Raw genomic sequence first — 25338 nt, forward strand, 5'->3', positions numbered from 1 at the left:
ACTCGTCAGTGGCAGTGGGGCCCGGTCGGCCCGGACGCCACAGCAGCACACGTTGCCTCAGTGCCTCGCCGTCGCACAGTCACTGAGTCACACACTGTCTACACACACGGGTCACGCTCACATCCAGACCGCCGTGCACACACACGCACTCGTACGGCGCATATCATCGACGAACCGCACGGCGCACACGCCACACACAGACACACGCTCGCGCACAAAGATACAAAGACGTAGGTATCGCGCAAATGCGCAATTTGCAGCTGATCAGCAGTGGTCTCACACGTTATTGTCATTTCTCTTTAAGTCTTGGCTTTCTCCAACGCCTCAGACACACACAGACATGTCAATATGACGGCTTTGACGGTCGAATCTTTGAATTGTTACAATAATTATTATAACAACAACGACCGCAACAACAATGAAAATCCGTGCAATATTTTCCTCGTGCGCCGACGTACGTCGTATTATCGTTTTAGACACAATTGAGTCGTTGAGCACAATGTAGAAGGCGGACGAAAGTACGACACACATATATGTGTATGTATATATATATATATATATGTATATAGATATTATTTATATATATATATATATACATATATAATACATATAGCGACGAGAAAAATTTGCACATATTGTGAGTATCAAAAGCGTTACGTAACGGGGTTGAAAATAATATGTTTGCATAATGTTATAATATATTTATTATTACTGAATAATATAATATAGTTGCGCTTGTGTGGTCGTGTAACGCTATATTCTTTCTTGGACTCGTTTTGGATGATAATTTCATTTTACGTACCTAGCATTTACGTGTATATATAGTTAGGCACCTCTAGAATAAACTAATATTATCATGATGTTGTCCGAAGACGATACAGTTTTTTTATGTATACTTAATGGGCGTGTCTGTACCAAACAACTAGGTACTTGACCATAATATTATGTAGCTGGTGAATAATTATTGATGTCATCACCAATGGTACAATATTAATATAATGTTTGTTTTTTTGATTTTCTTTTTTTTCCAACACATTCAGATTGACGAATACAATGTGGTGTTAGATTTTTGATTTTTGAAATTGACCTGTATGATTCTGTTTAGTTTTTTAGGAAAAAAAATTGATGATATTCTTTTAGAAAAGTAATAATTGTACCCACCTAATACCTACCTACGCTCGATTAAATTAAATGTCACTAATTTTATCATTTATCTTGCCTATATTAAATTTGGTATAAAAATGTTGGACATATTTATTTTATTTAAAAATCTTGGAAAATTGAATACTTGGGTAGGTTAGTATGTTTGTCTGTATTATTATGTGGGATGTAGTTTTATGTTAATTTTAAATATACTTATTAACATTAATTAGCATCAACAGTGCGTGCTAGGGAGGGGGCAAATGGGGCAAGTGCCTTTTAGGGGCACAAAAAAACAGCATCGGCCACAGTGAAGCACAGGAATGGCTTCATAGTCTATAAGTGCACCTCTAGGTACGGAAATAAGCTCTATCTATTTCATTGTTACTATTTTAGTTACCCTTAAAATTACATGTTACCACAGTCATTTATGTACTAATTTATTTATATATTTTATCTCATAGCTTAGGATTTGCTTAATTCATAAAATGTTTTTTTTTTTATAAGTTGTCAGTTATTTGTTACTTAGTTGGTATTTTAAAAGTTTTTGTATGTTTTCACCAATAAAAGGTTATATGAAATAAAATATAAAAAAAGCACATTTTTGAGTTTAATTATATACATCAGAATAGAGGTACCAAATATTATTATCCTTGGGTGTCAATGTTAGTTAGCGAGGTAATGAGCATCGATCTTCTCATTCATTAATTTAATTTAAAGTCACGTGGCAGATTCAATTTTTCTGATAGTAATTTCTACTATTACTTTCAGATCTACTTTTGGTTAGACATTATTTTGTAATACCAGCTGACCTTATATCCTCCATTACATTTACCCATTTACCCATCTCTCAATGTCTCCGAAAAGAATTCCCTTCTTTAAATAAATTTTCATGATATCTGCACACACCACGTACATGCACTCAGAAGAGTGAAGACCTTCAAGCAGAAACATTACAATATTACATTGAGCTATGTTATGACTTACTAGTTTGGTTACTTTTTGTGACTTATTTCTAGCAATTAGTATGTTTAAATGATAGTGTTAAAATGATTCAGTAGTACAGATACTTTAATTTATACTGGTAAATAAGAATAGTAATCAGTATAAAAGTGAGTATCCGTGGATTTCAAACCGTTTTAAAGCCATCATGTAAAATTACTAAATAACTAGTAATAATTACTATTTAACAATTCCAAGTTTTTCCTTTATATAAAACTTAATAATTTTGATAATATTGCATCTACCTAGTTAAAATGTCAAAAAAAAATTAAATCATTTAGTTAATTGGTAGAACATTAAATTCTGATTAAATGTAAATTTATAACGTATATATTATATATTCATCCAGACATAAAAATAAATTCATACTGATTTTAAATATAATTTAGTGTAATAAACAGTTAAAAATTTTAAAATTTAAAATTATCCATTTTTTTAAAATACATTTTTTTTTTTTTAATATTAAGATAACTCTGTAACCGCCGAGTATGTGTTACCTTAATTTCACAAATGTATTTTTAGAAGAACTAATTTTGTGAATTTAGCTTTAATATTTGAATGAATCAACCTATTATAAAACATAATTAAAAACATTATCTGTGTTTTTATGTTGATTTCTACTTTACATATGATTTTTAAGCAAGATGAGTATCAATTTTTAAATTGTAATATTTCGTACTCTTATAACTTCTTAACAATTAAAATATCATTAAAAAAAACCAGCATATAAACACATATAATGTTTTTACCTTTAATATTTTATGTTAGGTCAATATAATAAATTCACTCTAATATTAAAGTTAATAACACAAAATTGGTTCTGCCAAACCCTAATTGTCTATATTGTGCGTTAGTAAGTTGTCAATAATTTTTCTTATTGGTTTCTGTATATTCATCTTACACAGATAAATTAATGGCATTCACTTTTGTACATAGGTGAAGATATGCATGCATATTTATGTACATCTTTATTTAAGTCTTATGAATCTGTATTTTTGAAAACTTTTTAAATTCAATTTTAAAAAAATATTTTCATTAACAATTAACAATTAACAATTAACTAAATCGGAAATTTTCTTATTAGTAGATTTGTGGTTTTTCAAAAAGTAAAATTATATTTTATGTATCTTGTAATATGCATAATTAAAGAATCAAACAGATGTATTTCTATAAAATGTATTTCATTAAAAATTAAAATATATTACTTTCTAATACTTGGGTATTTTTTTTTTTTCAGCTAGACCAAGCGTCTAGAATACAATGTCTTCTCCTAACAAACAACCAGTTGTAGAGGCCATTATCTCTGTTTTTGAAACAACTCAAAATCAGTCCTGGTCTATGTTCAGCGAAAAGCTGAACAATGTTTCCAACGAAAACTCAAAGAAAAAACCTCCGGCCAAATCAGAGAACACCATTACTTTATCTAGTGACGACATTCCTGTATTCGGTTTAGTCCCTCGACTTGATAAAGTAATGTTAGTTTCATGTAACGAATGTGCAATGATAGTGAAAAGAGATTGTATACATAGTCATTTTTATCGCCGTCACAACAGTAGTAATGCTAGTCATTCAGAAGCTGATAAATTTTCACTAGTTAACTTTTTATGCACTGTAAAAACCAACAAAAATAAAAAGCTAAAAATGACTGTTCGAAAGACTTCAGAAAAGAAAATTAATGATTGTGAAAAAGTTAACTCTGTTGTAAACGAAATAAAAACTGAATTTGATCAAGAAGAGTATGAAAGATTATTAGTAATAAATAGAGCCAAAATCAAACAAGAAAGTACCACAGAATATGTCGATCACCAGGATGTTGACATGGCAACACCAAGTTGCGACCCTAGCACTAGTTCTGGTGTTTCTGATTGGGATATTAAACCATGCATTCAGAGTTTAGCTTTAGATCAGTGTACTGATCATAAAGTAGATGACAAAACTATGGAGCATGATAAATATTCTAATAAATTATCATCTGAATCACTCTGTAATAAAGAAGATCTACAAACCAATAAATATTTAAATACTCAGAACATCGAACACAGTGTAAACAATGTAACTAATTCTAGTGAGTTATTGAAATCAGATCCAATTGAAAAAATGAAACCTAAATTAACTATAGATTTTTCAGGTTTTATGCACAGTGATAACAAAAAATATTTTAAAAAACATTACAAATATAAAAAAAAGTACAAAAAATGTCAACATAAAATAGAGAGTATTAAAGAAACAACTAAAATACTATTAACAAACGAGTATTCAGGAATCATAAACAATACAAATTATGAAGATATTTCTACTTTTTATAATCAATCATCAAATACATCTGCAGTTGATGTTAAAATTGAATATTATAAATTATTTTCTGGATTACAAAATGACTGTGAAGATACAAAACTTTTTTCACACTATGAAGATTTAGATATAAAAATTGAAACGCCTATTGATTCTGGTGATTCCGCTGCTTGTTATCATCATTCTCCTGAATCACCAAAAATCAAAGAAGAATTTCAAATTACACCAAATAATATGTATCCAGATGTGAAAATAAAAGAAGAATATGATGAAAATAATGACAAATGTAAAGTGGAATTTTACCAACCACCAACTGAATTTACCAAATGTTCATCAGACAATAATCATTCTGAAGTTTTAAGTAGTAAATATTCTGGCAATGTTGATTGTAATCTTTCATCAATTTCTCCATGTAGTGTTGCCAGTATCAAAGAAGAAACAACATTTATGGAAAGCAGTGAAAACATAATGATTAACAAAAGTTCTGGTGATACTGTTATTAGTAACAATCAATCATCAATTCCATTACTAGACATTAAAGAAGAATCAAAATATTTATTAACCACTGACTTTTTAAATGAAGAATCAAAACCTTCATTAACTACCGACCATATTAATGAAGTATCAAAGCCTTCATTAATCACCGTCCATACAAATGAAGAATCAAAACCTTCATCAAACGTTGACTTTATTAATGAAAAATCTAAATACCCATTAATCACAGATTATATTACTGATAATTCTTACACTGAATATTATCAATTATATACAGATTCAGTTCCACAACTTTCACCAAGTTATAAGTATTTAGATGATGAAATCAATTTACAGATTGAAAAAGATTTGAATGATCAGCTCAATATGCAATCTGAAAACAATTCGAAGGTTGAAGATGATTTGAACGATGAACTCAATTTCTCAGGTGAAGACCACTTGATCGATAAGTTAATTTTGCAGATTGAAAACCGTTTAAGTGATAAAATCAATCTGCAGGTCAAAGGAGATTTGAACAAGGAACTCAATTTACATGTTGATAAGAATTTGAATGACAAAATCAATTTTCAGGCTGAAGAAGAATTGATTGATGAAATCGAATTGCCGACTGAAGATGATGATGATACTGATTGGCAAAGTGTAAGAGATGAACATAATTTTCAGGATGAAGAAGATTTGAATGTTGATTTAAATTTGCAGGATGAAGATGATTCAAGTATAGAACTCGATGATCAGGATGAAGATGATGTGAGTGATGAACTCAGTTTGCAAAGTGAAGACAATTTGGACAATGGATTACATTTTCAAGCCGAAGAAGATTTGAATGTTGAACTACAGTTGCAGAGTGAAGACAGTTTAAGTGATGTGGAAAATTTAAGTAATGATGAAGATCTAGGCAATGTAGAAGACATGAGCTATGGAGGAGATTTGAATGATGAAGAAAACTTTAGTGATAAAGAAAATTTGGGAAGTGATGATATTGGAACTAATAATAATTTAAAATATGATTGTCTAGTACCATCTCAATCACAAGATAATGAAGAAGAAACAAAACATATACCAAGCAAAGAGTGTTCTGTTATTATAAACAATGAAAATTCTAATGTTGCTTTTACTGACCATGATCAATCACCTACAGAAACACTAGGTAATGAAGAAGAATCAAAAGCTAAATCTCAAACAGATGATACTTATGTTGTGATTGATAATGATGGTATTATTAACAACTTTGAAAATGAATATTATCAATATGACCACGAACCACAAACATCATTTACACCAAACTATAAATATTCAGACGTTATAAGTAATGACAGTTCTGACAGTTCTAATGAGTCTTTATCAAGTTATGATCAATCATCTGTTGAATCATTAGATGTTGGTGATAAAATAGATTATTCATCAACCGATACTTCCTCAGATTCTACGAGCGACGAGAGTTTGTATGATTCCGAATCTACCACTAGTAGTAGTGATCAATCAACTATATTACATGATATTACAAAAAAAACAAAGTATACTCAAACTAATTTATTAGAAAATCATGAACAGTTTATGGATCGTATTGCCATGTTACCCAATTCATTTGGTCGTGTAGATGGTAAACACAACTGTACTCAAACCGATGTACCATTAGAATGCATGAATTGCTATGATTCCACTAATGATTACGTTCACCGCCATAGCACTCAAATCGATGAAAATTCTGCTCCTATTAACTCTAACGTTCAAATTGATGAATATGGTGTTAATAACTTTACTCCTATCAGTTCAAGTGCTCAAATTATAAATAAAAAGATCATTCCCATGGATGTTGAAGTGTATGAACTTAAAGATAGTAGTGACAGTGATTTTAATATTTCAAATAAGTCACATTATTCATCTCATTTCCACCCACATCCTTGTAACCCAGCAAGTCAAAATAACAATTTAATACATAGTCCTATCAATGAAAATAATTGTAACATATTCAATGATGAACTCAATGCATATAAACCAAATGAGTATACTACAATTAATGAAGCAATACCATTTATAAAAAAAAATAATGAAGTGTATATAGAATTTAGGAAGATTGTCGATAAAAAAATTGTTAATGACAGAAATTGTAAAATACTGCCATTTGTGAGAATTGCAAAAAATTTAAAAAAAAACTTAAAGAGACAAGTTGCTGATAATAAAGAAAATCGTAATCACTTGCTATCAGGGAGCATTAAAAAATTTAAAGCTGAATTTATAGACAGAGATTTCCCATGCTCCGACGAATCTAACAATAATGATAATGTCGATGATTGAAAATATTAATTTTAGATATTTTACTAAGACTTCCTTAAGGTCTCATTATATTATATTTATTTGTTCCTGATTTTAAAAATAATTTTTAATCTTCCAAAAAAAAAAAAAACAAAATATGTTGCCTAGTAACTAGTTTTATTTTTGTCAATAATTATTTTATTAATATAATTTTTTACTTTCTTTTTTTATAAATACTTGTTATTTTTGTGTGAATTAAAAAATGACAACCAGAAGTGATGATTCAAACTGTGAAAATCAATCATGCAGTTTTCCTTTGTCATCGCATGGTGATTCTTTGAACAATGATAATCCAATGAATTTAAGTAATGTAATTCATTGGATTAACTCTTTTGAATTTACTCGTCCAAAAAAAACCATAGTCAGGGATTTTTCTGATGCAAGTAAAATACAATTATTATTTACAGTGTGTTCTGTTAGATTAATAACGGATAATTGTAATAGCTATGGTTGCTGAAATAATAAAATATTATTGGCCAAAATTAATAGACCTTCACAATTATGTACCAGCTAGCTCACTGACAAATAAGATTTCAAATTGGGATACTTTAAATAGAAAAGTAAATTTCAAAAGCTAAGTCACCACCAATTTCTTATGTAATAAATCTTATTAAATGTCGTCAAAAGGTATTAAAGAAAGTAAAGTTACCACTTTCTAAAGAAACTATTGAGAAGTTATCAACGGCCGATCCAAATACTATTTTTCAGTTTTTGAAATCTTTAAAACTGGTAGTTGATGAACTTGAACGCGAGAAACAATTAAAATTTGAAAAAAATCAAAATTGTCCACTTTATATCATAGTTAACGACGAAATGATTCAAGTTACAGGTATTATTAGTATACATAGTTGTGTATTGAGTGTTCATAATATTGTTTTATTTTCCTCAGAAACTGATTGTTGCACTAAAGAATATCTCGACAAAGAAGTTGTAGGATTAATAAATAAACTAAAGCATAAAATCAATAATATGGAACACAAGGTTAGATTATCTTAACACTTTATGATACAATTAAAAACCAAAATCCTCGTGATATATTGTGATTTGATATTGTTACGTTAAATTCTCTATTTTAAAAAAAAAAATATTTTTAGTTTATTTAGCTATAAATTATTATTATAATAAAAACTAAGAATCATATATTTATTTAGATTGACCACATGAGTTCATTGATATGTGTGAAAGATAGGCGGATAAAAGATTTACAATCGCAATTAAATCAGCTGAAAAAAGATAACACTTCCTAAATATGTTTCAAATGAATTATAATGCTGAAAGTTATCAAAAATTGTAGTAGCTTATTTTATTTTTTTTCTGCAACCATAATTATTATAAATGTATACTTTAAATGAAGTATGTGATAACATTTAATACACAAATAGTAAGTAATAATCTAACATGTTTATACTCTAATATAAATTTTAATTATGGTAAGTGTACTTGATGGACACATACCAATAAATACAAATTATTGTGTCATGGATAAACTATTATCATAGGTACTTTAGTTATATTTTAAGATTGCTACTGGTTAATGCCATATTAAAGGAGAATAATATGCTGTTTGATGACTACTTTCATTATATAAAACTAATGTGGTCTTATCCCAATAATAACATAAGCTGTAAATTATATTATACATCATCATAATGGTTAGGTTTACATGACCTAACAAGCAGTCTTAGTTTGCTATTAAGGATTAAAAAAAAAAACTATAATTAATAAATTATTAATATTATACATTGTATAAAAGTAGATCATGTGTATTGGTGTATTTAATCTATAGTACAACAGTCTAAAATCTAATGACTAAAACATAGAATGAATGGAATTTAAAATGGAACACAAATACCGTATATATTATACAAAAACAATATTTCAATACACAAAGACACGAGTCTACAATTAAAAAAATTATTTGTTTTGACTGAAATTTGATTGAGACATGTAAGACATAGTATACAATTACTTGTTTTTATATATTTAATAATAAAAACTAATATGATTATTGTATTATTTTTTTGTGATGGCAATGTTAAAATTTAAATTGATATTTTTCTTTTGTTTACATTTAAAATTAAACTGGTTTTTAGTAAAATGTTTTATGTGATTGAGTTTGCTGGTACTCCCAATACCACACACCACCAACAATTAAAGCAGCAATTAAAATAATAACGAATAAGACAATAAAAAATATTTTTAAACCACTCCAACTTGGACTTTTTGTATCTTCAATATGTTCTGGAAAAGAAAAATATTATACATTCAACACAATTGTCATATGTAACGCAGCATTTGTATTTTTGATAAAATTACCTCTTGGTGGACTGAATATTTTAGCATTCGGAATTATATTTGAACGATCCTTAAGAGCTTCATTCTAAAAAAAATGTACAATAAAGTTATCAAACAATGTGTAAAAAAACCAATAAACAAAAACATACTCTTTTATTAGTTAAATAGGTACCTAATAGGTTTCTTACTATTCGAACAATTGTCAATTAATATTAAAAATACTATCTAATAGAGTTGTAACTTATTTGCTTGAGCTATTTTTGTTATTGATACAAATATTTATATTAGTTTTGGCTATTTATTAGATGACAAACAGACATAAAGAAATATTGAATAATGCACAAAACCTACAACTCAATTATATTTAACATAATATAGTAATAAAACACTTACAGGGTCATCAGAATCCACTTCATATAGGCGAACAGCTAAAATTTCATGATTATCTGACAGGTCTCCCGTTGCTGCAGAAAATCCAAAATAGTAACCAGTCGGCAATTCAACGCCATCAACAGAAAAACAAGGTTTCCATACAGCTTTATCTTCTAAGTCTGTCATGACTAAAATATTCAATTAAATTAATACAAATAATTTATTGAACTAATTAGGAATAGTGAGAATATTAAATAAACATACCGGTTAGAGTATTGCCAGTATATCTTATTAAAACATGAGTTTCAGTTGGTAAATTTCTGACTTTAACTTCACATCCTGCCAGTTCTGTATGGGTTCCATCGCGGTCATGATCATATTGCAAAGATCCATTGTTAATCATTGATGAAATATAAGGATGTTGGTGCTATTGTATATAAAAGAAAAAAATAGAAATATTAAACAACATGGACAAATCAAAAATAATTATTAGTTATACATTATGTTCTCCGTTATGATTACTATATGTATCAATAATAACAGCAAGCCCTTCAAATAAATCTTTATTGCCAAAAACTGGACCATGTTTCATTCTTTCTCGGGTGTACCAAATAGCCATGCCATCACCGTGAAGACTGTCTTTTCCTTTTCCATGGATTTTGAATTGTACTTGTAACTCCCAATTATTGATGTAACAAGGCTAAAGAAAAAGAAAATTAAAGAGATGAAATTAATTATATCCCATCAGAGTAATCAGACTATGTTACTGGATAATTGATAAGCAGATTAATTTGACTAAACATACTACAAAATACGAATACATACTAATGAGTTCCATATTGAACCAGACTTGCTTTGCAAATCTGGTGTTAATCGCACATATTTGTCAGTCACTATAGTAGAACCCATAAAGTCCCAGTTTGGTACTGTAATGCCAGACCCTGTCAGAAAAATGATCTATTAAATTATATATTTGTATACTTTCTAATAATTATTCTTACCTTGGTATGGTTTCAACAGTGAATGTTCGCGTTTCATATAATCTCTGGTGTTCCATTCAGAGTAAACTTCTGTACTGAGAAATGAAAAAACAATCATAAATAAATAGAATTTTGTACAGACTTTTTTCGGATTAATTATATTTTGAGTGTTGGAGTTCGTCATGGTGTAATAAATGGAAATGGAATGTTTTTAGCATAGAATACAAAAATCAATTGATGATCTCCAGTTAGTAATTAGTCGAGTTAAAACTTAGGGTTTTGGTTCCAAAAAACAAAAATCACTTATCAACCAATTATATGTCTTTGATTAGGAGTCAAGATTTTTTAATACTCAAGTGCCTACAAATTACAACTAATGTCTACAACTAGAAGGTACGAAGTCGAAATCGAAAATAATAAATATACAATATGCATAGATTTATGACAATTATTGACAATAGCTGGTATATTAAAAAAGATACTATAATATTAAAGATACTCTACGGTATCAAATGAAACATCAAATGACTCTTGATAAAATAACAACTTTTTGTAACCTCTTTGTATATCACTGATAATGAATGATTGTCTAATCAGAGACGAAGCAAAGCTTCAAATTTGAGAAGTTGTGACGATTAACAACATATAATGATTATGCCTTTTCAATTTAAATAGAATTTTAAATTGTCTTAAGTTGATAGCTTCTGTAAGTACTGAGCTGTAGTGAAAAATAAAGAAAATTATGTGTATTTATTTAGCTGGTGACAATGAAGCATTAAAGCTGAACAACAAGAACGACAACCATGGATATTAAATGGCTGAAAAGATACCGTTTATTTTGCATTGGAGGCACAATCATCTTATGCGTTCAAGTCGCATTAGCATTTGTGTTCTTTTCCATTCAAGAATATTCAGTTGTCGAAGAACTGTCGCCAAATGTAAGCAGTCTTAGAATAATGTTGTTTGTACATTTTTTAAATAATGAGTAATTATAAGAATGACATTTTTATTTTAGTCGTTAAACAGATTAAGGAATGTAGCTGATTATGGTATTGGCGATGATGAAGAGTCAAGTTATAACAATGTTCCGAGTGGTAGTAATCATCGTAATAAACTACCGCCAGACAAGGATAATAGTGCATCATCAAATGAATACTTTAATAAAGCGCTTCAACAACGGCACAACAATTATAAGACTGATAATTATAGAGTATTAGGAATAGATGAATTAGGATTTGTGCCACCTTGTGATTTAAGTGGTCGTGAATGTGTATCTGCATTACATCGTGCAAAAACCGAAACCTGTAAACAAATCATAGCAAACATATCGTGTCTTATTAAGACAAATCCCCCATATCCCAAACGACTGCCTCATCAATGTCCAACAAATGGTATTAAAACGTATATTATCATTCATATTCTGTTATCTGTTTAATATTATTATTTATTTAACTGTTGTTTAATTTTTTATTAGATGTAAAACAGAATAAAATAGTAGGATGTTTTCGTGATGGCAAAGAAATTAAATTATTGCCTGGTTATAAAACTACACTTATTCACAGTAATTCTCAAGAAAATTGTGTGGATCTTTGTCTTCAATCTGGTTTTGCCTTTGCTGGAGTTGAATATGGGTAATGACTAATGCATATTGTTTAATAAAAATTGTTAGTTAATATTTTAGTATTTTTGGTAAAACAATTTTAAAATAAATGTTACCAGGACTGAATGTTTTTGTGGTAATGAAACTCCAGAATGGGGCTTAAAGCTTCCAGATACATTTTGTGATATGCAATGTCCAGGAAATCTAAGTCAAATGTGCGGTGGCCATTATACTATCAATGTTTTTAGAACTGGTGTTTCTAGTGAGTTCATTATTAATATTATGTTAATCCTTCAGTTTTTAATACATTTTTTTTCTCAGAATTCATTGCTAAAGTTGCTTCTGAACCTTCACCAAATATTAAACATAATAATACACCTCCTGTGAGAATTGTTTTTCTCTTAACATTGAATGGAAGAGCTGTAAGACAAGTATATAGATTAATCAAAGCTCTGTTTCATCGTGATCATTATTTTTTTATTCATGTAGATGCTGTAAGACTATTAATATTTCATAATTGTATAATGTAAAATTATTCATTGTTTTGTTTTAAATTGCAGAGGCATGATTACATGTTCAGAGAATTGTTAAAAATTGAATTAGCATTAAGCAATATTCGATTATCACGTCGAAGACATTCAACCATCTGGGGAGGAGCCTCATTATTAACTACGTTGATGGATGCTATGTCAGACCTTGTAGAGTCTTCTTGGGATTGGGATTTTGTTATTAATCTGAGTGAATCTGATTTTCCAATAAAGTTTGTATATATTTTAATAAAAAAATAACTTTGAATTAAATTCTTTTGAGATTTCAACCATTTTTATTAATATATATGTATAAATTACACTAGATCAAATGATGCATTGGTAAAGTTTTTAACTATGAATCGTGAACATAATTTTGTCAAATCACACGGCCGTGAAGTTCAACAATTTATACAAAAACAAGGACTAGACAAGACATTTGTAGAGTGTGAAGCTAGAATGTGGCGTGTAGGGGAAAAGGAATTACCAAAAGGCATTATTTGGGACGGTGGTAGTGATTGGCTAGCATTGTCTCGACCTTTTGTTGATTATCTAGTGGCCGGTGATACTCTTATTTCTGGTCTATCACAATTCTTCAAGTATACTTTATTACCAGCTGAGGTACTTATAACAATATTTCATCGAGGTTATTAAAAGTAAATAATTAACATTGTGATTTTTTTCTATTTGATTTTTTAGTCATTTTTTCACACTGTATTAAGAAATTCTCCTTTTTGTGAAACTTATATTGATAATAATTTACACGTGACCAATTGGAAAAGATGGCTTGGTTGTAAATGTCAATATCGCCATGTTGTTGATTGGTGTGGTTGTAGCCCAAATGTTTTTCGATATGATGACTGGAACCGTATTAAGGTAGTATAATTTAGAATGATAGTAGGCGGTGGCGAAGTGTAAGGCGACAATGAGACGTCTTCCCGCTTAGAATATGAATAAATATTATAATAACTCATTGAATAAAATATTTATTTTATGTCATAACAATAATATATTATGTAAAAATATTTTAATATTTTTTATCATAACCTTTTCTTTTTGTTCTACCAACATAGTATGGAACCGATGGACTAGTTGGGTGTCAATTCAGTTGACGTCCAAATATTCCAAAAACAGTATAAACTCACTATAAAAATAAATATGATTCGTATCTTTATTCCTGGGCACTGTGTGTGGGAGAATTGGAAAGTGAGGGGGTTAGGAGTTATTGTTGTGCTATTAGATACATCTTACTGTTCATATTTTGTTTTTATTTTATTTTGCAGTAATTGTGATATTGACGGCCGCAAACTTGTTATTGTGGTTGTTTTTTAGTTTATGGTTTGTTTATTTCTTGTGTGATATTGTCTAAATTATATTTATATTGATATAAATATTAATAATATTGTCATGCTTAACTTTTTTTTTTAATATCTCCCTGTCCTTAATACTCACGCCTCGCCACTGATATTAGGATATAATTTAAATGTAATTTGTTGAAATTAATGCTTATGGTGTCATTTCAAATGTTTCCCTATAGAACACTGAGAAGAAACAAGTTTATTTTGCTCGTAAATTTGAACCCATTATCAATTTGTCTATTATAGACACACTAGAAGTTTGGTTGTATGGAGAATACCCTGCAGGTAAAGTTTCTTGTTTTAAACGTTTAAACAGTATCCTTATTTATGCAATGTGTAATATTAATTTTTAATCCTTATTAGAAAAATGTAATACACTAAAGTTAATACAACTCTAAAAATTTGAATTTGATATTTTAGATTTTAAAAACCGTATGAGTTATTGGCAAAATGTATATCATTATGAGGATGTACATCCAGCCCCAGATGAATCACTGCTTACAGTTGGAACCAGTCTTGCTCGAGTTGCAACAAAATATCTAACTACTTCACACACAACTTGTCAAATCCGTAGTCTTGATAAGTTACTACAAGTTTTCACCTATCACCACAAAGATCAATTTAAAGTAATTTTTATTTAATAATAGACATGAATAATGCAAAATATATACTCTATTCTCTCATCTCATTAGGGGTTTTTAATTCAATATGAAGTCAGTTTCTCAAATAGTTCTACTAAATTACTACTTGAAAGTTGGTGTTGGCCCAAGCTACAAGGAATAATAATACATCATAGAGATCCAATCAATAGGCTATTGGTAATTAACAAATTGTAATAGTTATCATGAAAATAAATGTATTTCAGTATAATTTATTACAGAATTTTGTCGTCAGTTCAGATTTCGATAAAAAAGAACAAATGTCTAGGAATTTTATACGTCTCATAAGTCCTTATACAGAACCAGTATTAATACACCAGTGGGCTACTGGTGAACAAAGTTTTTCTGTTACATTTTTATGGTTAAATCCTTATGATGAACTGGTTAATGTCACATCTATAAATATTGAGGAATCTGCTTTGGTGGGTAGTTTTTTTAAATTGTTTTATGGCTAGTTAAAATTATAATATTAAATTTAAATTTTAGGTAACATTTGGTAAACCGATTTTACCAATGCCATTGTCACAAGGAATATGGACCGTATTGCTAGTTTATGAAAATGTAACCATGGCATATACTCAATTCCTAGTTACCCCATTGCCAACCATTAAAGATACATCTATTCCTGCTAGTCAAATGAGGTAAATTATAACAGTTAATTTTTAGTTATTTAATTTCAAGATAATTATTTTTGTTATAGCTTTATAAATAAAGCTCAAAATTATAAGCAATCTTTACAAGATTGGGCAAATGTGGTAATTGCTTTCAAAAAGTCAATAAAATTGGAAACTAGAAATAAATTCATTGATCGTACAAAAACTAAAATGACGAGTTGGATCGATAATCTAATTACAAGGTATGTTTATTGGTATAAAGTTAAAATAAACTATAAAATATTACATTATTTACAGGATTAATTACATTTTTGTTACATACAATTATATAATTTCAATTGATTTACTTGCATCCATTAAATTATTATGAATGTTGTTTAATTTATGTTTTTGCTTTTTAGTGCTTACAATTTAATAGAGACGTGTATTGTGGTTCCTTGTAAATCTTTAAATGATTGTGGTTTAAAAGAGTTAGTCACTTGTGCTGAATCATCATGGAGTTCCTATTCACCTGATCCAAAATCTGACATCAAATCAATCAATAAGGAATCTGGAACTCTTAACAGGTAAAATGTTATAACTGAAGTCTTTATTTTAAAATGAGAAATTTTGAACATAGACTAATTGGAATCAATAATACTTTATAGTTTTTATAAGTGTATGATTTTGATTTTAAATTTAGGTAAAAAATTTATTTCCTATTTTTAAAAATTAATTTTTCTTTAAGTCTTATATTTTTATTCAGATGATATTATTTCATTTTAATAATATTGATATGTGGTTTTATAAAAAAAAAATGCAATAGTAATTTTATCATTTTTATTTTCAGATATTAATTATTAGACTGACATAGTGCCATATCATTAAAAATTATACTACTTTTTCTAAAAACTTATGTCTATTCACATATTTATACTGTTAACTGGCTATTCCTTTATTTTTATTATATTGTTTTTTTAATATATTATTACTTTTTATTTCTATTTCTTAGAAATTAATTGAAATTAGTTCACAAATTTGAAATTGCAATACACAAAATGTTATGTTTTATAATGAATTTTACTCCGCAAGGGTGAGAATTAGTGTATATTATATGTACAGATTTAGCAAGGGATTTTATTTAAATTATTTATTAAGAATATTATATTCTTTATAGAGATCAATTTACATTTCCGATTTGTTTACTAAAATAGATTTTATTTATTTATTATATAACTAATTATTATGTAAAATTTTTTTAAATATAAGATTTGTCACTTGTTACCATTATTAATTAAGGAGATATAAAATTGGTTTTCTATAGGGGGCCGCCAGGAAATTGTGATTACCTAACCAATTGTAAATTCTTAACTATAAATTTTGTTTGTCATTGTGTTTAAATATAGTAACAAATATTACATTGTTGTAATAAATGAAAAGACATTTTATAGTCCACTAAATTACAATATTTGATTTTCTGACACTGGTTATATTTATCTAATATTGTACATGAAAATTATTAATTGTATCTTCTATGACGCCCAGCTCATTTCATAATTTCCCATCATCCCCAAAAATCACCAAGTTATACAAATATTATTTAGCTAATTTTCAATTGCAGTATCAAATGTTTGTTTTTTATCTCCTAATTCTAAAATTAGGAAATTTTAATTATTTTTTCTCTAATTTTCCTACTTTTTTTTCAATACTAACACAAATTTTAAAATTATTCCTCTTTAAGTAAACTAACAAAATTTTTCCTTTTTAAATTTCATGAACCAATGGTCACTTTATAATTTAAATTAGCTTTATAAGGGAGATATTTTTAGTGTTATTTTCAATAATTTCTCAGAAGGCCATGACATAATAGTAACTTTTTAACATATTTACAAATTTTTCTTTGTTGGTTTTTTTTTTACTCTTCATTTGATACTCTAAATATTAGATACCATAGTGAAATACTGAAATGTGACGATATGTGTCCAATTTGTTGGTATAATTGTATTTAATCATATTTACATGGTATTTATTACACAATTACGTAATTAATCAGATTTTAGTAAGTCACTGAACAATTCATTGTTCAACCTGTAATCCATTTTATATCTCATAAAACAATTTTTAAGTCTATGCACTTTATTTTTAATGAAATATGCACATTGGTCCTATTCTGTGTTATTTAGCCAATAAAATAATAATTTGATAATATTTTTGATCTCAATTTATATCATTTTGGAATTACACTTTATGTATATTTGTATGTAATAATTATGTTATTAATATGAAAATTAGTGTTAAAAATTTTAACTGTTGAAAAGATATGTTATTAATCAAATATTTGAAGGTTAGCTAAATAATAGTTCAAATGATACATTTTATTGATTTTACTGTGTTACTATAATATATAAATATTCATTACCAACTTAGTTAATATATATTTGTATTGTTATTAAATCAAATAAAACCCCCTAAAATAATTATTCTTAAGTCTTAATTAGTCTGATTTTGTATTTGATGCTACGTAGATTAACTTAAATTGTAACAATAATTTAATCTATAAATATATAAATTGGTCTATATAACAACTCTGGGTGTACATTTTCAAAATCTATTCTTTATATTTTATAACATTATATTTTTTATGATTCAATAATATTTAAACATTTAAAGTACTAAAATGTACCTACGACATTAATAAAATCACCACTAAAAAACATATTATAAAAACACATTTTAACTCAGTAACTATCCCAATAATTGTATTTTATGAATTTTAAAGTTATTTAAAAATATTGATTTCTCATCAAATTAGCAAATGCATATCAATGATTTCAGCAACAATGTAAAAATAAAATTTAAACAGATATGTTGGACCTATTGGGTATAATATTTTTATTGTTTTATATCTGGACGTTTAAAATTTGTTTTTATTTAATCATTACATGTATTAAAGTAAATTTAAATTATTTGATTTACCTAAAATAAGTAATAAATAATTTCTATTGCTCACCAAAGTGTTGTGTTCACTTTATTGTTTACAATATTACTGACACTGACATTGTTTGATTAATTTTAATTATAATATTTGTCAAAAAATATTGTAAGATTATTGTAAATTAAACATATCAATATATCATTATATTATTATTATTACCACTATTGATTGTTTGAAAACAATAATATATACAGTATACATATATATTGTACTGTTAAGTGTTTAATTTACAATTGGGGCTATCATACAATGTTAAACATACTTTTACTATTAGATAAGAACATGATATTAATTGTTGTATTTGCGTTATATTATATGAAATAGTTAATTTTAATTAGATATTAAAGCAAATAATGTGTGTACAGAATAAAATTTAGTACAGTATTAGAAACAATAACAATACCCAGGAATCAGTACCACCAATGGTGTATCCAGGAGTTTTTTTTATTGGGAGGGCAGGTGATCAGTTACACATTTCATTACTAAAAAAAAATTGTAAATATTGCAAAATGAGAATTAAAATAGCTAAATTTTAAAAATCGTACCCCATGGATACATCACTGAGTAACACTAATAATTATTGTTTATAAGTATACTTTAGTATTTGTATTGTGAACATTTTTTTTACATTTCGTTGTGCTCATTTTTATAATGATTAATTAAAACAAAAATTGTAAGTCACATTTTTTCAAAAATATTTACTGAGGAATAGAGAATCCTAAAATTAAATTGTACAATACGTAAACAAATAATATGGGCACTTCAAATTATTTAACTATTGAAAAAATTGAATAAAAATTATATATTGAATCATTTGTTGTATATTGAATGTTTTACAAATTATTTGTACATTAATTGGTTGAAATATATTTTTTTAATATAAATATACAAGTTATAACTTATTTTTGACTGTAAATACATTATTATTTATCGCCTAGAGTAGACTAAGTTTTTTCTAAGTTCAGCCTCTACTCTGAGTTGTCTCCACTCCGCAACTAATGAATGCCTATGAATTTCTAGATGTCTACTACTCATTGTTTGACGATAATCTGCACGTAAATGAGCCATGGCATTAAATTGAGCATGCCAATTAAGCAAACCTAGAATTTTATAAGAGGTACATTAATTAATAAAAAAATAAAACAACAATTATTAAAATCTTACTTAAATGTGATTTATATGGGCTTAATAGGCTATATGAACGATCATATGCCATTTGTCTCTCACGCAGTCTTATATTCAAATCCTAATATATAACGAAAATCCATTAAAATAGTAAAAAATAAAAAATCACATAAATTATACATGAATTATTGTAGTATAATTGTATATAATACTTAATTACTTGAATGGGCTGAATAGGCAACTTGTATCTCGGCTGTCGAGCACTTCTTGTTTCCATTGCAACAAAATCGTCGACATGTAATGATGGTGGCCTAGATGTGTTGGGGGAACGGTTTCGGAATGCATCAGATCGTTGTATTGTTCCAAGTCTACTAAATACTTTATGGCGTATTATAGGTGTAGTAGTGATAACTGTAAGTGATCAATAATACAATAATAATATAAATTTAAATTTAAGTCATAAAATACAAGTAAACCCTTACCGGGTGTATTTATAGTGTTTTCTTTTTTTTCAATCACAACAGGCTCTTATTTATGGACAATTGGTTCTGGTTGGACTACACAATCTTCAATTCTAAATAAATCATTTATTTTATCTTTGATATTAAAATCAGGCAAATCTGAGATAACTTCTTCGATGTTACACTCTTCCAAATTGTCAAAAGCATCAGTACACAAATTAATACATGGGTTTGTATAGTTATTGTCACTGTTGTTGACAACATAAAAAAGTCTCTCTTTAAATGTGAGTGTTAAAAAATCAACTATAGCCAGTTGTGGCTTGGCAAATTCTTCTACTGATTCTTGGTCATTATTTAAAAATTCTAACAGATGAACTAAATGTTCGTAACAAACCAAGTTATTATCTTTTTGCATAATTTCTATCAGCAAACATATAGGATGATCTTTACAATAATTTGACCAATTCAAGTACTTCCTCAACATTGATGAATTCATAAATAAATTTCTCTTTGTATTGTTGTCATTTTTAATACACAGGTTTAAAAGTTCCATAGTAGACATTAAAGTATTCAAACAAAGAATATCTTCTTTATTCCAGTTTTGCAATAGATTGTCAAAAATGTTATAAAAATATTTGGGAAATGAATCTAAAACCGTTTTGAATTGATAAAATCCATAATCGTTTTTTATAATCACTGTGCATGTTTTAATAGTTAAAATTGATGATGCAGATAACTTTGAATGAGACTCAAATGAGCTCAAAAGCGCTTTTAGGATATTGGCATAGAGCCATTTGTTAGGAACACAATCTCTAGGTAAGTTCTCTTCAGAATGACTACCAATTCCGCTTAGTATGATATCAGTATCACATAAACATTGAACGAATAAAATAGACTTTTCTTGATTATTTACTAAAATATTTTTACATATTGTGTAAATAATATTTTTGTAATTTTCATGTAATTTTTCGTCATTTAATATTTGTAGCACTGCGGTCTTGATTATTGCAGATTTTTTATTGTCACATAATTGTGTTAGTAAATTTAAACATTGGTTGAAACTATTATTGTTATCAGCACTTGCTAGTGCATCTAATAAGGTCTGAGTAACAAACAAGCATGTGGATAAGCTTAAATCGGCAATATTAATACATAAACATTTCAAAGGTTGTATTAATAAACTACTTGAACTCAAAACAGAAATAAGTTCAGTCAAGTTACTGTTTATTATAGCCAAATGATCTATCCAAATGTTACGAAAAGATATCATCGTTTTAATAACTGATTCTTCTAAAGGTTTCACAGTTGGAATTGGTAATGGCGAAGGTAATAACTGACCTAAAAGTAACAATCCAGGAAAGAAAACAGATGGACAAGATAATGTCCAGGCAATTACTTCATTTACCATTGAAGATCCAATTTTGATTTCTACATAAGACTCAAGCGTTTTATGGATATCTTTAGCAACTTTGGTGGCATCTTCATGAATTATAGAACACTCAGGAACATTGTGCATTAAATTATATAGTTTCAATAATATTTTGATAGGTGATAAATCTTTGAATGCATCTCTCCTAGTCTGTATTAGTAATGTGATCATATATCTAATCATCATCATTGATGGTCGAATGATAGATATTATATTCTTCGCTTTGTCACCAGTTAATTTCCAAACATTTACTGATGGCTGCTTATAATCCCCACATATTTGGTCGACAATGGTTAATAAGGTTCCTAGCATATCATGTGAATACATTTGTAAAGTAATATATTTATATTTCAGTTCAATAAAGTCTTCTACCCCTTTAAATGCTGTTTCATCATTAGGCAATCCCAAGTATCTTAAAATCCTTAAACTAGTTATCAATATTTTGTTGAAGTTTAGGCAGTTATCTTTGTTGTTTTTAACAATGCCGCAAAGTTCACTGACATCGTCATGAAAGAAGGCAGAGTGTCTTGTTGATGGAAAGGTCCAATCAATTAAATCATTAAAACAATTGTGTTTGCATGCTAGCTCATATATCAATGTACCATATTTTTTCAAGTAGCTAACGTCATCTGCATTTTCCAAAACAATCTTCATCAAATCCAATGAATATGTAATATGTAAATCATCAGTTTTTGATTTAGATTGTTCTATATATTTTAAAAAGTTTAATATTACATCTAAGTTGTCGCCCATAGTTAAGACATTCACAACAGCACATTTGCCAATTGTAGATTGAGTTAGCAAAAACATATCATGAAGAAAATCAACAGATTCCATTTGATCTAATTTGAAATTATGCATTAAATTGCATTCCCAAAAATAGCTCAAATAATCCACAAGAGTTAAGACTTTTACTTTGTAAATAAGTGTTAATTTGAACTGAGAATTAACTTTATCCAGAACATTGATCAACCCATTTAACTCTTTATGCCTGCAGCCCAAATATCTGAGTCCATGATCACAGTTCATTAAACTTTTTAAAAGTTTAAGTATATTTTCCTTGAGATAATCCTTGTCATTTAACTTGTCCAGTAGTTTTGTTAAACTGCTAATCAGCGATAAATCATCAAATAGTCTATAAATAGTTGGGTAAACATCAAAATGAGTTAACGCTGGAGTAAGCTCGAACTGTGCATGAGCTTGTAAAAACCTTTTAGGACAACCCATTAAAATCGGAGCTTTCATATATGTGGTAGTTATTTCTGCCAAACATTCTTGCAATAACAATTCTTGATTAGAATCCAAAGTTTTTATATCCGTACTCATCTTTTTAAGCAATTCATAAAAATGAATTTTCCTTAAAATACTAGTTATTAAAAAACATACTCTAGGCCTCTGGTGTATTGACAATATTTTAAGTAAGGTTTCATTTCCATTCAGGTTATCAAAAACTTCATTGCATAGAAATAGTCGTATAGGTTCTAAGCCATTAAGACTAGAATCTAATGCACGCAATATGTTTAACTTAAGAGACAAACTCATATGTTCGACGAAAAATAGATTAATTAATTTATTGTGAATTTGATGGTGTTTGATTAGATGCTCAGATAAATCTTCATTGTAATGGCTAAGTGCTTCAATCAATTGTATACCAATTTTCAAACGACGAAGAATTAATGTCGACATTGAAACATGTTCCTTTGAAGCAGACTCAAAATCAAGTGTTACATTCACCAAAGAAAATAACTTATGACAATATTCTGAAAAATAAGATGTATTTTATTATAATGAATAAATTATTTTATTAATTGTTGTAATTAATATAACATTGGTTTCATACCAGGAATATTTAGAATGTGACTTAACGTTTTGGGCAAAATGATAATAGTTCGCTCAGCAGTACTAATCCATTTTTCATTGATATCCATAATTTTAGATTGTAAATACTCCAAAGAATCCATGAGTTCAGCTACTTCGCCACATTTAGAATCATCGCCTAGTTTTCTATGTATATATTCAAATAATGATAAAGATGGATCTTGGATAATCTATGAAAAACAAAAAAATATTACAAAATTATAGTATATACGATACTGAAATAAAACAAAAACAAATACTTCACTTACTCGCAGTGGTGTGGCTTGGAAAAGCGATGGGTCAAAATTTGTAGCTATATCATCAAAGTATTCAATACAATTTTCACCATCATTATCACTAGCCTAAAGTACAATACTAATTGAGTACAGTGACATCATGACAATTATTTATAAATTTATAGTTGAGAACAGTACCAGAACACCATCTTCTTCGCTATCCATTGCAATATCGTCATCACTACTTATAGCTTCCAACACCATTTCTCTATTTTTTTCGATTGGTATGTCTATATTATTAGTTTCTTTTTCATTTGTTTCGGTTGTTTTGCTGGTGTCATTTCGCACATCTAAAAAGCAACAATTCGTTAAAAAATTCACATTAATTTAACAAACTGCATCAAATTCAAGCCTATGATAGTTTAGTACTTCCATTCCTATATTATTTTGTAAAAACAATTATCTTACCGTCTTTGGTGGGTGATTCAGGTACTTCACTACAGTCGGTCATACATTGTTGTGCAACGGCATTGACATTGTCACAGGGTTCAGTGATTTCTTGGCTTTGTAATAAGCTTTCATTTTTGACCATTGTAGAAGTGTCGCCAATGATTTTGAGTTTCTTGGACAATTCGTTTTCATATTCATCAGACTGGGAATGCGAATCCAACAAGAAATCGTCGGGTTCCCGGTCATTATCCTCACCACAATATGTTCTCTTCATTTTGCCATTTGAAAACGCTAATGGTGTCGACTACAATATAGTAAAACAATAAGTAGAGACTTGAGACTGACTTTTAAGTTCTGAACGAATACTGTATTCTTGTAGACCGTAATTTCTGTCATCATCAATGGACTCAGACATCGGTGTACCTATTAGCAAATAGTTAATACCTACTATAAACATTTAACGACGAAAACACGGGAAGCTAGCATGATTAGTAATAATTATGTTATAGAAATTAGAAACTGGCAATTGGCAACTGGCTAACTATTTCTTATCAAAATATCGATGTTATCATTACAATAATATTTCCCCTCGATAGTGCTATAATAGTTGCCTATTTACTCCTTAAGATAAACATAAGCAATAATATTATTGTTGTAATATAGCAAAATAATATTATGTATTATAGGCAAATTTGAAATTACAATAATTACATACGCTCTTAGAGTGCAAGGTTCAACGATAAACATAATATTATTTCGTTCGTCACTATTTTACAATATTCAAGAGCGTCCACTGGGCACTGACCTGTATTAATTGTTGTTTATAGTATCAGAATTAAATATAATAGAAAAAAATTCTTTGATTTTCAAGGGTATACCTACATTTATACAAAAATTACCCATGATAACAATTTATGGCATTATTTTTATTATAATATTTTGTTATAGCTACACGCCACACGGTAATTACTAAGTAGGAGTAGAGTATAATATGTGTACACATTTATATTACATTTTTTTTCTGTGGGCTTTTTTTCGAAAGTATATATACCTCAGTACTTTGTTAATCTATTTTTCAGTTTCACATAAATTTACAATACACGTTTAAATAAAACTATATTACAGAGCTGCAATTATTTGGAGTATGAAGGATTTAAGC

At 28.1% G+C, this 25338-nt stretch overlaps 5 protein-coding genes across 7 annotated transcripts; 3 read left to right on the plus strand and 2 right to left on the minus strand.

Moving 5' to 3' along the window:
- Positions 1 to 32: 32 nt before the first annotated feature.
- Positions 33 to 7297, plus strand: LOC111035284 (MATH and LRR domain-containing protein PFE0570w-like). Of its 3 annotated transcripts, XM_022316832.1 has the most exons (3): positions 33 to 637; positions 3380 to 5568; positions 5629 to 7297. In XM_022316832.1, exons 2-3 carry the CDS (start codon positions 3403 to 3405, stop codon positions 7222 to 7224), a joined length of 3762 nt encoding a protein of 1253 aa, XP_022172524.1. In that variant the 5' UTR covers positions 33 to 637; positions 3380 to 3402; the 3' UTR covers positions 7225 to 7297. The 3 variants fall into 3 exon arrangements, with proteins under 3 accessions (XP_022172524.1, XP_022172522.1, XP_022172523.1); XM_022316830.1 differs by having other exon boundaries at positions 34 to 637; positions 3380 to 7297; XM_022316831.1 differs by having other exon boundaries at positions 34 to 230; positions 3380 to 7297.
- Positions 7298 to 7351: 54 nt separating this feature from the next.
- LOC111035264 lies at positions 7352 to 8954 on the plus strand. Its single transcript, XM_022316803.1, has 5 exons — positions 7352 to 7625; positions 7687 to 7802; positions 7870 to 8071; positions 8132 to 8223; positions 8394 to 8954. The coding sequence occupies exons 1-5, from the start codon at positions 7445 to 7447 to the stop codon at positions 8487 to 8489; spliced, it is 687 nt and encodes a 228-aa protein (XP_022172495.1). The 5' UTR covers positions 7352 to 7444; the 3' UTR covers positions 8490 to 8954.
- Positions 8955 to 8964: 10 nt separating this feature from the next.
- On the minus strand, positions 8965 to 11389 carry LOC111035263 (VIP36-like protein). Its single transcript, XM_022316802.1, has 7 exons — positions 10911 to 11389; positions 10735 to 10850; positions 10409 to 10609; positions 10174 to 10336; positions 9931 to 10097; positions 9559 to 9622; positions 8965 to 9483 (listed from the first exon to the last, which is right to left on the minus strand). Exons 1-7 carry the CDS (start codon positions 11071 to 11073, stop codon positions 9332 to 9334), a joined length of 1026 nt encoding a protein of 341 aa, XP_022172494.1. The 5' UTR covers positions 11074 to 11389; the 3' UTR covers positions 8965 to 9331.
- A 103-nt stretch (positions 11390 to 11492) lies between these two features.
- On the plus strand, positions 11493 to 16565 carry LOC111035262 (xylosyltransferase oxt). The gene is made up of 16 exons (XM_022316800.1): positions 11493 to 11827; positions 11905 to 12280; positions 12364 to 12520; positions 12609 to 12751; positions 12811 to 12983; positions 13050 to 13249; positions 13343 to 13637; positions 13716 to 13892; positions 14554 to 14659; positions 14795 to 15000; positions 15067 to 15192; positions 15255 to 15455; positions 15520 to 15674; positions 15734 to 15889; positions 16049 to 16213; positions 16477 to 16565. The coding sequence occupies exons 1-16, from the start codon at positions 11693 to 11695 to the stop codon at positions 16481 to 16483; spliced, it is 2778 nt and encodes a 925-aa protein (XP_022172492.1). The 5' UTR covers positions 11493 to 11692; the 3' UTR covers positions 16484 to 16565.
- A 2842-nt stretch (positions 16566 to 19407) lies between these two features.
- LOC111035266 (protein virilizer homolog) lies at positions 19408 to 24726 on the minus strand. The gene is made up of 9 exons (XM_022316806.1): positions 24628 to 24726; positions 24198 to 24483; positions 23928 to 24079; positions 23763 to 23855; positions 23477 to 23684; positions 20229 to 23396; positions 19967 to 20157; positions 19786 to 19867; positions 19408 to 19721 (listed from the first exon to the last, which is right to left on the minus strand). Exons 1-6 carry the CDS (start codon positions 24634 to 24636, stop codon positions 20275 to 20277), a joined length of 3870 nt encoding a protein of 1289 aa, XP_022172498.1. The 5' UTR covers positions 24637 to 24726; the 3' UTR covers positions 19408 to 19721; positions 19786 to 19867; positions 19967 to 20157; positions 20229 to 20274.
- Positions 24727 to 25338: the final 612 nt, after the last annotated feature.

The sequence above is a fragment of the Myzus persicae genome, unplaced genomic scaffold (assembly GCF_001856785.1).
Source record: "Myzus persicae strain clone G006 unplaced genomic scaffold, MPER_G0061.0, whole genome shotgun sequence".
NCBI lineage: Eukaryota > Metazoa > Arthropoda > Insecta > Hemiptera > Aphididae > Myzus > Myzus persicae.

What these genes read in the sequence shown, in the direction of transcription:
- LOC111035284 (XM_022316830.1), top strand. Translation starts at nt 3,403, where the DNA reads ATGTCTTCTCCTAACAAACAACCAGTTGTAGAGGCCATTATCTCTGTT.
- LOC111035264 (XM_022316803.1), top strand. Translation starts at nt 7,445, where the DNA reads ATGACAACCAGAAGTGATGATTCAAACTGTGAAAATCAATCATGCAGT. An exon ending in CGAAATGATTCAAGTTACAG is followed by an intron (nt 8,072 to 8,131) that starts GTATTATTAGTA and finishes TATTTTCCTCAG; the next exon opens with AAACTGATTGTTGCACTAAA. An exon ending in TCAATAATATGGAACACAAG is followed by an intron (nt 8,224 to 8,393) that starts GTTAGATTATCT and finishes ATATTTATTTAG; the next exon opens with ATTGACCACATGAGTTCATT.
- LOC111035263 (XM_022316802.1), bottom strand. Translation starts at nt 11,073, where the DNA reads ATGACGAACTCCAACACTCAAAATATAATTAATCCGAAAAAAGTCTGT. An exon ending in ATCATAACGGAGAACATAAT is followed by an intron (nt 10,337 to 10,408) that starts GTATAACTAATA and finishes TATATACAATAG; the next exon opens with CACCAACATCCTTATATTTC. An exon ending in AAGTGGATTCTGATGACCCT is followed by an intron (nt 9,623 to 9,930) that starts GTAAGTGTTTTA and finishes CATTTTTTTTAG; the next exon opens with AATGAAGCTCTTAAGGATCG.
- LOC111035262 (XM_022316800.1), top strand. Translation starts at nt 11,693, where the DNA reads ATGGATATTAAATGGCTGAAAAGATACCGTTTATTTTGCATTGGAGGC. An exon ending in ATACTTTATTACCAGCTGAG is followed by an intron (nt 13,638 to 13,715) that starts GTACTTATAACA and finishes TTGATTTTTTAG; the next exon opens with TCATTTTTTCACACTGTATT. An exon ending in ATCGATAATCTAATTACAAG is followed by an intron (nt 15,890 to 16,048) that starts GTATGTTTATTG and finishes TTTGCTTTTTAG; the next exon opens with TGCTTACAATTTAATAGAGA.
- LOC111035266 (XM_022316806.1), bottom strand. An exon ending in TGAATCACCCACCAAAGACG is followed by an intron (nt 24,080 to 24,197) that starts GTAAGATAATTG and finishes GTTGCTTTTTAG; the next exon opens with ATGTGCGAAATGACACCAGC. An exon ending in TCACATTCTAAATATTCCTG is followed by an intron (nt 23,397 to 23,476) that starts GTATGAAACCAA and finishes CTTATTTTTCAG; the next exon opens with AATATTGTCATAAGTTATTT.